General features: G+C 44.9%; 1 protein-coding gene across 1 annotated transcript in view; it reads right to left on the minus strand.

Moving 5' to 3' along the window:
• Positions 1 to 13,601, minus strand: part of LOC117502816 — a 58,516-nt gene that overhangs the window by 10,590 nt on the left and 34,325 nt on the right. The window contains 10 exon segments of the mRNA XM_034161923.1: positions 770 to 1,115; positions 1,118 to 2,496; positions 3,377 to 3,485; positions 4,474 to 4,632; positions 4,741 to 5,809; positions 5,926 to 5,986; positions 9,532 to 10,033; positions 12,229 to 12,399; positions 13,284 to 13,360; positions 13,416 to 13,482. Of these exon segments, the coding sequence (XP_034017814.1) occupies positions 770 to 1,115; positions 1,118 to 2,496; positions 3,377 to 3,485; positions 4,474 to 4,632; positions 4,741 to 5,809; positions 5,926 to 5,986; positions 9,532 to 10,033; positions 12,229 to 12,399; positions 13,284 to 13,360; positions 13,416 to 13,482 (3,940 nt within the window).

Raw genomic sequence — 13,601 nt, forward strand, 5'->3', positions numbered from 1 at the left:
ATTTTGTCTCTCATAGTTGAAGTGTACCTATGTTGAAAATTACAGACCTCTCTCATCTTTCTAAGTTGGAGAACTTGCACATTCAGGGACTGACTAAATACTTTTTTGCCCCACTATACAGTGACAAAGTCGACATGGTTTTAAGAGCCTTTTATATAAAGGTTTAAAAAAGATGAAGTAGCTTTAATATGATTAAACGATAAGCAGTTTTCAGATGGTTCTGGGGGATTCAAGACTGGTTTTAAATTAATATGGTCTTACTTTGGATTATTTCAAAGAGCTTTTAACCAACACACTAGTTTAAAAGAACATCCATTTGACATACACGGGTTTAACATCTTTGAGTTGTTTCAATCAAACTAAAGCCGCAGTGACTAAGCAATGAATTAAAAAAAAAAGCTAATGTCTTTGGCGAATGTTTTGGTCACTCTAAAAATTGTGCAATGACGCCCTGCTAATGTTTACACGGAAAGACCAGGAGCTAATTTCAGCCACTCAAAGATGCTTAAATTTATCAGCTAACATGAGCGTTTGAATATGTGTGACGTCACAAAACAACAGCCAAGTTAGCACGTGGCGAGTAAGCGTGAATGCTAATCATTCTTCATATCGAACAGTTTCTCAGACTCCTTGTGAGGAAACTCTGGAGAATCGTGCAAAAGTGAAGAAGTGACACAAAATCATCTGGAGGGTTTTACTTCAGCTTCACTCTGATGGTGATCACAGAAATAAATAAACCTTAAAAGAAATACATTTAGCCAGAACTCACCTGAGCCTCGGTACTTGGCACCAATTGAACGGGTGCGGCTCAGCGTTTGCTTTCCTGAAGCCCTGCCCCCTTTGTTTGATGTTTGCCACGTGTCACCGACAGATGTCTTCCTTGTAGTAGAGACAGATTCAGAGGTGCAATTGGAGACACTTGAACGTCCCATGGAGGAAGTCTCTGCATCACTGGGGGCTGTGAAGGATCCAGTCCTCTTTCTGGGCATGGCCAGGATGTCCAACCTAGACAGCTTTTTGCCCTCAGTGGACACTTTGGGCAGCACAGTGGCATGCTCTGAATTCTGGGAGCCTTTGTCAGTCTCAGCACCTTCATTATCTGAGGCCTCTCCCAGGCTCGCGCGCGACGAAGCATGGATGCACGGGTTGGACGTGGTGCAGATAGGCTGTTGGATCGAGTCAGAACTTGGAGAGCTGCTGTTTTTGTCTTCTTTCCCTCATCGTCCTTCTGAAGAGGAGCAGTGAGCTTCTTTGTGCGGCTCGACGGTCGAAAGGTCTCGTGGTCAGATGATGTAGCTTCAGTCCAGTGTGGCCTGGAGCCCTGCTGACCCTCTGACAGATCCAGAGATCCCCGGTTGCCAGAACTGCGGCGCATCTGAAAATGCCTTGTTGCGTCTACTTTGCCTGACACATCTGCAACCACGTGGTTTCTGCGTTTCTCAGAAAGCCGCTCACGGGCAGTGAGTTGCCGTCCTTTTTCTTTGATGGACGTGCTGGAGGAGGACTTCTCCTTCTGCAGACTGCTGACTGTGGGATGCTTTTTTGAAGAGGCACTGACAGCAGCATTTTTACTGCTCACCTGACTCACCGTGCTCGCCGTGTCGACATCTGAATCTCCAGAAAGAGAGTCATTGTTTTGGCTTGGAGGGCCTCCTTTTTTTGAGCTGCGACTAACTGAAGGGAGAGTGGTGTCGAGAGAACACAGTGGTCCCTCCACTTCCTGAAGGTAGGACTGTGTGTCCTCGATATTCTCTCTTCTCTTGTCCAGGTCACTGATCAATGGGTGACTGGAGATGTGGGGAAGCTTCTTCCTCTGGACAGTGTCATCGGGTTGATCTTTGGTAAAACTTTCCTGTCGTACAAACGATGTCATGCTGCTGTCTTTAGCTGAGACAAAATCCTTGACCTGTGTTTGTAAGTTTGGAGCAGAACTGTTGGGTTTGACACCCGTCCTCCGGGGTTCATGGCCAGTCAAGTGTTGGATCAATACATTGGTGGGGTGAATTTTTGGTGGTGGGGTGTAGGTCATCTCAGACTGCATCATGCTCTTACCCTCTTCAGCTTTGCTTGAGAGGTCTTCAGAACCAATATAAAAGGAAGTGGAATTGATGGTGGGAGAATCATTGTCCTGACCTTTAAACTGAGAAACAGCGATGACTGAAGCCATGACTCCAGTCTTCCCCTGGCTCTTCCTTGTCCTGTCCAAAAGAGTTCCATCATCTGAACGGCTGGCGTCACTTAAGCTATCTGGGTCCACATCATCCTGAACAGACAGGCACTGGGTAGAGTCCAGTGGGCAAAGAGAACCGGATGTTATCTTCTGAGGTTTCTGGCTTTGGTAAGTCTCCTGGCGAATTAGAATGTTGGGGGTGCTGCTGTCCATCTTTTCAGGGGGCACCTGGGGCAGCAGCCTCCTTGTCCTGGAGCTGTGGGTGAACTCTGATTCAGAATTGTCATAGCTGTAACTTCCCATCGACCGGGTCACCAGGTGCAAATCTGAAAAAATTCTAGGGTTAGAATTACGATACTGTAATAAAGGACACTAAAGTCGTGTTATTCCTACATTATTCACCGAAAAGACATTCTGCAATACGAGGTCATTCAATATCTGCTGGGAATGCATTGTCTCTCTGAGCGAGTCAAGAACTTCTGCTTACCCTTAAAAACTCTTAAAATGTTCATGTATCAGAGAGACTAGTCAGGTTTGAGGGATAGATGAATGTAGCAATGTACAGAGACCAGGATGTCTCTGTACATTGCTGCATGAAAACCTGTTCCAGAGTGCTCTTGACCTCAGACTGGGGTGACGGTTCATCTTTCAGCAGGACAATGACCCTAAGCACACAGCCAAGATATCAAAGGAGTGGCTTCAGGACAACTCTGTGAATGTCCTTGAGTGGCCCAGCCAGAGCCCAGACCTGAATCTGACTGAACATCTCTGGAGAGATCTGAAAATGTCTGTGCACCGACGCTCCCCATCCAACCTGATGGAGCTTGAGAGGTACTGCAAAGAGGAATGGACCAAACTGTCCAAAGATAGGTGCACCAAGCTTGTGGCATCATATTCAAGAAGACTTGAGGCTGGAGATGCTGCCAATCATGCATCAACAAAAGCTGTGAATACTTACGTACATGTGATTTCTTAGTTTTGTTTTTGTTTTGTTTTAATAAATTTGCAAAAAATTAACAAAAATAAAACATTTCATGTTGTCATTATGGGGTGTGGTGAAAAAATGAATTTACCCCATTTTGGAATAAGGCAGTAACATAAAATGTGGAAAAAGTGAGGCACTGAGAATACTTTCTGGATGCACTATAAAACAATGACAATTTTTGAAAAAAGTGTTCTGTTCCAAACTATGAACTTCTGAATAACCTTTGAGAAACTCTCCTTGAGGAGGAGTAGAACCAGGATCCACATAGCTGTCTGCTAAACTGGCCCAACGGGAGACCCACTTTGGTCCTTCCAGAACCGACCCAGGAACCTAAACACAAGACCAAATGGTAAAGAACCAAAACTGAAAAAAGTTTCAAAATAAGGAACAGGAGAATTCTGGGAAACAGATGATGACATTTATACATTTAAACTAGATCAGGTTTCTACGACAGTCACAAATGTCCTTAAAATGTATTTATCAGAATAAAGTAATACATTTACAAGGAACCTTTAACATATGAAAAATGCAATGCAATGCTGAGTATCGTCTTCTTTATAATTTGCAGTTGTTTAATTGGTATCCCAGTGCAAAGAATATCATTGATATCTATACATATAAATCAATTCATTATACATGTATTGTTATTTACATTAATTATTCAGATCCTACTGTTTTATGTACAGTTGGTACATGTTCATTCAAGCCCCTCTATTCTGTCAGGTGATAATTTCACAAAGACCACAATGTAAATAATCATTTATGTTTTATTGTGTTATAAGTGTTTCTTTGACACATTCACCTTTGTACGCTTACACTGATGTTGCAGAATAAACTCAATCAGTCATAAACAATATTTAATTTACGTTTTAATGGCGTCTGCAGGAGGGCGTGCGTGTGCACGTACATGAGCTTTTGACAAGAGTGGAAGTTAGCGTCTGTACAGACAGACAGACACACAGTCTTTGCAACACCCGAAGGCCATATTTGATGACCTCGGGTAATAAAATAAAAAATTTTTATGAGGGCAAACGTCATTCTACAAGTTTTCAGAGGTAAAACAAAAACACTGCATTCACTTATTACTATTAATTATTATTTATAAAATGCTGTCTTTTAAACAAGAATTCTGCTTAAATCAGCAGAACATCTGTGAAGACACTCGGAACTGTGGGACTTTGAAGATGTTGAACATGAAATATCAAACGCATGAAAATGTAAAAGGTGATTTAATTTGGCAGAATACGACCCCGGCGTCTGTCATTTTCAGCCGTGGGTCTGCTACTCTGTGGCAGTGAAGGAGTGTGGTGATTTTTACCTGGACGGGGTCCGTTGGAGGCCCAACAACAGTCGGGATGAGGGCGTGTGGCGGCTCCACGGAGCTTTCATCATGGGCTTTTTCATCCTGGTTGATGACAGGCCGATAAACGGCGGCGTTCACACCGCTGTACTCCAGAGAGTCCAGAACACCAAACACCTGTCACAGCACAAGTCAGGCATGAAGAAGAAGGCCGTGCGAACAGACAAGGACCAGAGCTTTCATTCAGTCACAGCATCATCTGAAGCCTTCTAATCAGTCAGTCACCTGGTCAATCATGTTCCGTGCCTCCTCCACCTCTTTGTCTTGGAACTCTGTGTCAATGGTGTAGGTTCCAGCATCACTCAGACTGTCGTCCTCCTCGTTCCTTGGCATCCTCTGGGAACCTTTGGGGTCTCCTCCACATACGGCCAAAGGCAGGACGACAGTCTGGGGTCCAGAGGAGTGCATGGGACCACCACAGGTTCCATGAGAAGTTGTCAATACTGATGTGGGGATGACTTTGGGGGACTTTGAGATTGCTGGAAGCTGCATAGGGGAGGAAGGGGAGGAGCGCGAAGAGGGTGCTGAAGGTTCTTTGTAGGAGGAGATTTGTGCTTGAGGAGGTGACACCATCACTGGTGGTGCAGACATTGGTGGAGGAGATGATTTGTTCCTCACTGGGGACGAGTCTGACAGACACTGATCCTTCAGGAATTCTGCAGCAAACTCTTGGGCAAGTTTTGACTTCTTCCCAACACTGCCGAAGGGCTTGATGATGATACCTGAGGGTGAACAAGAAGAGGAGCCAGCCTCCCCCTCCGTCTTCTCCCTCTTCAGGGAGCTGGACCTTTGGTGACCACTGTGGCCCTGACCCTTCAGAGGGACTATCACCTGCTGAGTCGGAGGGATGTGGCCATGCATGGATGCCGGCCTCTCCCCACCTTTTCGTCGCTCTATCTTGGCCTTGAGGGTGCAGTAGGGGTCGGCGTGGGCAGGGTTGTGCGTGAAGGACTGTGAACGCTTCTTACGTGGGTTGTCATCAAAGAACTCAATGATGAAAGCTTGCTGGGTGATGTGCTCTGGTGGCCCCTGCTTGCTTGTTTCTGCAGGGGGTAACTGAGCCCCAGGTGGACTCTGGCAGACAGGCCATTCAGGAGCAACAGGCGAGGGCGGGGCTGGTCTCGGTGGAGAGTACAGCAGCGGTTCAGAAGCTTCTGTGGAGCAGCTGGTGGCTGGCAAGTAGATGGAGTGATCCCCCTCTGGGGCTGACTCGGGCTCCTCTGAGCGGGCGGCGTGGCAGGGTTCGCTCCCACCTGCCTTTGAGTGCTGGTCCTCGGAGTCACTCTGGTTCGTTCTTCATGATGATGGCTCCTAGCAACAAGGACCAAATTATGGTTGAACACTGGAGAGAAGTCAGTGAAATGGTGCCAGTATGAACACACCACTTCTGAACCTTCTTTAATCACCTACAGCTTCATTCTGAGCAGAGTTCTGAGTAATAAAGTCACCTCAGGAGGTTCTCCACAGTTTCCTTAAAACAACCTCAGACAAGTAAATTATGACAAAAAGAACCACTGAACCCTTTGGTTTTGTTCGACAGCACTCACTGCAGTGACCAACACGCTCACAGTGAGAAAGACCAGGAGCTCAGAGCAGGTCTGAGGATGTGGACTTTAGATTCACACAAGTCAGGAAGATCTGATGGAGTCATCTGGAAACAACTGCTGATTCTAGCACCACTTCAAAGGAATGGACACAAAGGTACAGAGACATATGGAGAGTACTGAGAGGTGGATAGTAGAGAAGCTGAATCTTCAACTGGACTGGGCTGCTCTGGTAGAGTTCTCTACCACAGCAAGGAGGAAGGTTCTGCGATCTTGAAGCGAAACGTCCTCGCGTCAAGCAACCCAGTCCAGTCGAAGATTCGAGCTTCTCTACTATGGAAACCACCTGGACAACTGAGAGCCTACACAGAAACACTGAGAGATGGAGACACTGCTGCGCGTGTGTGTGAGTATGTATGAGCGTGCACACACACACACACACACACACACACACACACACACACACACACACACACACACACACACACACACACACACACACACAGAGTCAGGCAAATTCTTATTTGATCCACTGTCTGTTTTCCCACCTACAAAGAATGCTGAGGTCTGTCATTTTTTCGTAAGAACACTTCAACTGTGAGAGACATAATCTAAAAAAAAAAAAAAAAAATCACATTGTATGATTTTTAAATCATTAATTTGCATTTTATTGCATGAAATAAGTATTTGAACACCTACCAACCAGTAAGAATTCTGTCTCTCACAGACCTGTTAATTTTTCTTTAAGAAGCCCTCTTATTCTGCACTCTTTACCTGTATTGATTGCACCTGTTTGAACTTGTTACCTGTATAAAAGACACCTGTTCACACACTCAATCAATCACACTCCAACCTGTCCACCATAGCCAAGACCAAAGAGCTGTCTGAGGACACCAGGGACCTGCACAAGGCTGAGATGGACTACAGGACAACAGGCAAGCAGCTTGGTAGAAGACAACAACTGTTATGATTATTTATTAGAAAGTGGAAGAAACACAAGATGACTGTCAATCTCCCTCGGTCTGGGATTCCATGCAAGATCTCACTTTGTGGGGTAACAACAGTGGTGGGCGCAGCTAACCAAAAAGTTAGCTTCGATAACCGCTAATCCATTAACTGAAAAGTTAACTTTCATAACACTAAACCGATAAACCACTAAAAATGTAGCGGAAGCTACAGCTAACCAATAACTGATAACTTTCAGTATTGTCTCCAGTACTCTCTTGGCTACTGACAGGCCAGTTTTGAGTTTAAACACCACCAGCGCTTCTGATTAGAATCAAAGGCGATCACAAATCCAACACAACCAACGAGTCAGCGCTTCAGTCTTTGTGTGCCCTACCCACTGCTGTAAGGAAGCGCCATTGCCATTTACAGGACACATTGGTTCAGCCGTGAGGCCAAAATCCTAAAAATGAATGCAGGTTTGACTTATGGTTTGATTTATTAACCAAATTAATCCGGACAGTTTAACTACATTAATGTCATGTCTGTCATTTCTACAAAGCGAAAATATAACACATATCTTTTAATTTTAAAATTATGTACTAATTCTTAAGTTTTGAACATTAACACACACAGATATGATGTCAAACTTCATTACTGGTAAACTGAGCCTCAATTTCAATTCAATTTATTCATTTTATATAGAGCAAACAACAAATGAAAAAATGACATATTTTACAAATATACATTTATTGTAAAAAAAAACAACACACACATTAAGTTTGTGCTGGTTAAATGAATCAACTAATCGGTAACTGCAGGCTCAGTTTACCCATAATGCAGTTTGGCATCTGTGTGTGTTAATGTTTAAAACTTCAGAATTAGTGCATTATTTTCAAATTAAAAGATATGTGTTATATTTACACTTTGTACAAATGACAGAGTTGACATTATTGTAGTTAAACTATCCGTATGAATTTGGTTTATAAATCTAAACCATGAGTCAATCCTGCTTTCCTTTTCAGGACTTTGGCCTCAAGGTTGGACTGCTGTATGCTGTAAAGGGTAATGACTTTTGTTTTTTTGTAGCAGCCTGGCAGTCTGCTGGGGTAGAGTTGAGCTCAGCTCCTCTCAGCTACCTCACTGCTGCAAAATACATAGCAGACAGGAGCCAACAGGGTTTAAAAGGGGTTTTCGCTGTTACTAACTATGTAAAAAACACAAAAAACAAAAACGTAAGCGGTCTAAAAGTTATCGGAACTAAATTTATCGGAAGCTAATTGGTCTGCTGATGGTTTTTAAGTTAGCTGAAAAGCTAATCTGCTAACAAAAAAGTTAGCTTCGATAATTAGCAGTTAGTGGATTAGCAGAACTGTGCCCACCACTGTGTAAGGATGATTCTGAGAAAGCTCAGAACTACACAGGAGGACCTGGTCAATGACCTGAAGAGAGCCGGGACCACAGTCACAAAGATTACATTAGTAACACATGATGCTGTCATGGTTTAAAATCCTGCAGGCCAGCAAGGTCCCCCTGCTCAAGCCAGCACATGTCCAGGCCCGTTTGAAGTTCACCAGTGAATGATCCAGAGGAGGCATGGGAGAAGGTCATGTGATCAGATGAGACCAGAATAGAGCTTTTTGGAATCAACTCCACTTATGTTTAGAGGATGAGAACAACCCCAAGAAAACCATCCCAACCGTGAAGCATGGGGGTGGAAACATCATACTCTGGGGGTGGTCTTCTGCAAAGGGGACAGGACGACTGCTCCGTATTGAAGGGAGGATGGATGGGGTCATGTATGGTGAGATTTTGGCAAACAACCTCCTTCCCTCAGTAAGAGCATTGAAGATGGGTCATGGCTGGGTCTTCCAGCATGACAATGACCCCGACCACAGCCAGGGCAACTAAGGAGGGGCTCCATAAGAAGCATTTCAAGGTCCTGGAGTGGCCTGGCCAGTCTCCAGACCTGAACTCAATAGAAAATCTTTGGAGAGAGCTGAAAACTCCAAACCTGAAAGATCTAGAGAAGATCTGTATGGAGGAGTGGACCAAAATCCCTGCTGCAGTCTGCAAACTTGGTGCAAAGTACAGGAACCATCTGACCTCTGGAACTGCAAACAAAGGTTTCTGTACCAAATATTAAGGTCTGTTTTTCTATTGGATCAAATACTTATTTCATGCAATAAAATGCAAAACAGGAAATCAAAAATCATACAATGTTTTTTTTTTGTTTGTTTTTAGATTCAGTCTCTCACAGTTGAAGTGAATCTACGATAAAAATGACAGACCTCTACATTCTTTGTAGGTAGGAAAACCCCGAAAATCAACAGTGGATCAAATACTTATGTGTGTGTATGTGTGTGACTGATTTAATTGCTGGCTGCAGCCTTGTGATTGGTTCATCCTGTGCGTGACTTATCATGACGCAACAACAAATAAAATTATTAATCAATACTAATCAATATGTCTGATCCAAAAAGGTCATATGTCTGAAGATGTATTGATCCCATAAGAAGAATCTGACCTTTGAGGGTCTTGATGTTCACGGCAAGGTCACTCTTTGTGCTGTAAACATCTGCACACGTCGGCCGCCGCCTCATCATACTGACATCACTGTGCACCAGCCAATCAGCTACCTTGGTTTCAGGTGACATCACGTCTGAGGGCGCAGTGGCCGTCTTGGTGGTCGGAACCTGCTGCTTCCGCTGGCGTGTTGTAAACTTGGTTACATGATCCTTGATCTTGATCTTTCCCGGCATGCAGTCATCAAACTCGATAGTGAAAGAGGCGTGGCTCTGGACCACAGGTGGGGTCGGAGTTGGAGGAGACCTGCGGAGTAGGAGGCATGTCTGTATCCTTGGTGGGAATCTCGTGGATCTCACTGGCTGGTGTTTTGGGGTGCTAGAAGTCCTTGGTGGGAATCTCAAAGTAGCTGGGCTCACGGTGGTATGATGGGTATCCGGTCTTTGGCTGGTCGGACAGAGACCCAGACAGGTCCGGGTCCACAGGAGGGTCTTTCTGCACGTCTGACCCCAGAAGAAACGTTAATAAGCACCACTTTCCCACACAACAGCAAACAGCATGCTTGAAAATTTATTTGGAAACACTCAACATGAAAGGGAAGTGTTCAAAAAAATTACGAAACCAATCACTGGGTCTGAGAGCAGAACCTGTTCAGAGAGGTCAAAGGTCATTGAAGTCAAACTCAAAAATATCTGCAGCGACTGTTTGTGAGAAAATCTAACAATTAAAGCAAATTTTAAAGAAGTGAAATTCAATCTGAAAAAGAGTCCAACTTTAACCAGATTTAACTGCTAATCAAAGCATTTACCTGCAAGATCAACGGAATCCTCCTCCCCCCACCAGGACGGATGACGTTACAGCGGCGTGGGACGACACACAGGTGCCTCTGTCTCACACACAAACACACACACTATGAGCAGCACAGCAGTACTTTCCAGCAGCCGTAATCTGATACTGTGGCATTACCATGGTCAGAGTTTTAGTGCACTCCGGTTTGTCCACTCGGGTCCGCCTCCTCTAGCTCCGCCCTCTTCCCCTCTGATGCTTTTCGGCCCATCTGCAGCTGGTGGTGTACTTCTCATGCCTAAAACCATAGGGGGCGATTAATTACACACTGTGCCTTGCTGACCCACTGATCCTTGGTGTTGACTGTAATTAAACTATAACCGTGACTACAGCGCCACCACTGGTTGTGGGCTGCACTGACCTTGAGTGCCTCCTCTGGTACTTTGTGTGGCTCTTCTCCAACAACATAGATGTGAGAATGTGACATCCGGGTTAAGAAAAACACAAACACATCGCCGACACACAGCAAGCGTTAGTGGCTCACAGGTAAGGATATCATACCCCAAGCGGACAACGTCCGAGGAGTTTGAGTGTGACGTACGTCTGGTCCGGAATCTCACATCGTTCACAAACGTCTGCAGGAGAAACAACAACCCCTGTAACAGAAGAAGAAGCTACTCCAGCTCCTCTCATGTCAAGTCATGAGTTCAGAGTCAAGGTCGTTGGTCACAGAGTCAAAGTCATTAGCCACAGAGTCAAAGTAAATGGTAACAGAGTCAAAGTCGTCTGTCACAGAGTCAAAGCCATCGATCACAGAGTCAAAGTCAATGGTAACAGAGTCAAGTCATTGGTCAGAGTCAAAGTCGTCTGTCACAGAGTCAAAGTCATCGGTCACAGAGTCAAGTAATCAGTCACAGAGTCAAAGTAATCAGTCACAGAGTCAAGTCATCGGTCACAGAGTCAAAGTATCGGTCACAGAGCGAAAGTGTCAGTCACACAGCCAAAGTCGTCGCTCTGACAGAGTCAAAGTCAATGGTAACAGAAGTTCAAAGTCGTCTGTCAGAGTCAAAGTCATCAGTCACAGAGTCAAAGTCATCGGTCACAGAGTCAAAGTCATCGATCACAGAGTCAAATTTAATGAGTCAATGTCATCGATCACAGAGTCAAAGTCAATGGTAACAGTCAAAGTCGTCTGTCACAGAGTCAAAGTCATCAGTCACAGAGTCAAAGACAATGGTAACAGAGTCAAAGTCATCGGTCACAGAGCGAAAGTCGTCAGTCACAGAGCCAAAGTCATCGGCTGCAGAGTCAAAGTCGTCTGACACAGAGTCACAGTCACCAGTCACAAAGTCACAGTCATCGATCACAGAGTCAAAGTCATCGATCACAGAGTCAAATTTAATGAGTCAACGTCATCGGTCACAGAGTCAAAGCCATCGATCACGGAGTCAAAGTCAATGGTAACAGTCAAAGTCGTCTGTCGCAGAGTCAAAGTCATTGGCCACAGAGTCAAAGTCATTGGCCACAGAGTCAAAGTTGTCGGTCACAGAGTGAAGTCGTCGGTCACAGAGTGAAAGTCATCAGCCACATAGTGAAAGTCATTGGCCACAGAGTCAAAATCATCAGTCATAGAGTCAAAGTCATCAATCACAGAGTCACATTTAATGAGTCAAAGCCATCGATCACAGACTTAAAGTCAATGGTAACAGTCAAGTTGTCGGTCACAGAGTGAAAGTCATCAGCCACAAAGTGAAAGTCATCGGCCACAGAGTCAAAGTCATCAGTCATAGAGTCAAAGTCATCGATCACAGAGTCAAATTTAATGAGTCAAAGCCATCGTCACAGAGTCAAAGCCATCGGTCACAGAGTCAAAGTCAATGGTAACAGAGTCAGAGTCAAAGTCATCAGTCACAGAGTCAAAGTCATTGGCCACAGAGTCAAAGTTGTCGGTCACAGAGTGAAAGCCATCGGCCACAGAGTCAAAGTCATCGATCAGAGTCAAATTTAATGAGTCAACGTCATCGGTCACAGAGTCAAAGCCATCGATCACAGAGTCAAAGTCAATGGTAACAGTCAAAATCGTCTGTCACAGAGTCAAAGTCACTGGCCACAGAGTCAAAGTTGTCGGTCACAGAGTCAAAGTCGTCGGCCACAGAGTCAAAGTCATCGGCCACAGAGTCAAAGTCATTGGCTACAGAGTCAAAGTCAATGGTAACAGAGTCAAAGTCACGGTCACAGAGCGAACGTCCTCAGCCACAGAGCCAAAGTCATCGGCTACAGAGTCAAAGTTGTCTGACCAGAGTCAGTCACCAGTAACAGAGTCAAAGTCATCGGTCAGAGTCAAATTTAATGAGTCAACGTCATCGGTCACAGAGTTAAAGCCATCAATCACAGAGTCAAAGTCAATGGTAACAGAGTCAAAGTCGTCGTCACAGAGTCAAAGAGTCAGTCACAGAGCCAAAGTCATCAGCTACAGAGTCACAGACACCAGTCACAGAGTCACAGTCACCAGTCAGAGTCAAATTTCAAAGCCAGTGAAAGAGTCAAAGCCATCGATCAGAGTCAAATTTAATGAGTCAATGTCATCGGTCACAGAGTCAAAGCCATCGATCACAGATTCAAAGTCAATGGTAACAGAGTCAAAGTCATCGGTCAGAGTCAATGTCGTCGGTCACAGAGTCAAAGTCATCGGTCACAGAATCAAAGTCATCAGTCAGAGCCAAAGTCATCAGTATCAGAGTCACAGACACCAGTACAGAGTCACAGACACAGTCACAGAGTCACAGTCATCAGTCACAGAGTCAAATTTAATGAGTCAACGTCATCGGTCACAGAGTCAAAGCCATCGATCAGAGTCAAATAATGAGGCAATGTCATCGGTCACAGAGTCAAAGCCATCGATCACAGAGTCAAAGTCAATGGTAACAGAGTCAAAGTCGTCGGTCACAGAGTCAAAGTCGCGGTCACAGAGACAAAGTCATCGGTCACAGAGTCAAAGTCATCGGTCACAGAGCCAAAGTCATCGGCTAGAGAGTCAAAGTCATCTGACACAGAGTCACAGTCACCAGTCAGAGTCACAGTCATCGGTCACAGAGTCACAGTCATCGGTCACAGAGTCACAGTCATCGGTCACAGAGTCAAAGTCAATGGTAACAGTCAAAGTCGTCTGTCACAGAGTCAAAGTCGTCGGCCACAGAGTCAAAGTTGTCGGTTACAGAGTGAAAGTCATCAGCCACAGAGTGAAAGTCATCGGCCACAGAGTGAAAGTCATCGGCCACAGAGTCA

This window comes from Thalassophryne amazonica, chromosome 21 (genome assembly GCF_902500255.1).
Source record: "Thalassophryne amazonica chromosome 21, fThaAma1.1, whole genome shotgun sequence".
Lineage (NCBI taxonomy): Eukaryota > Metazoa > Chordata > Actinopteri > Batrachoidiformes > Batrachoididae > Thalassophryne > Thalassophryne amazonica.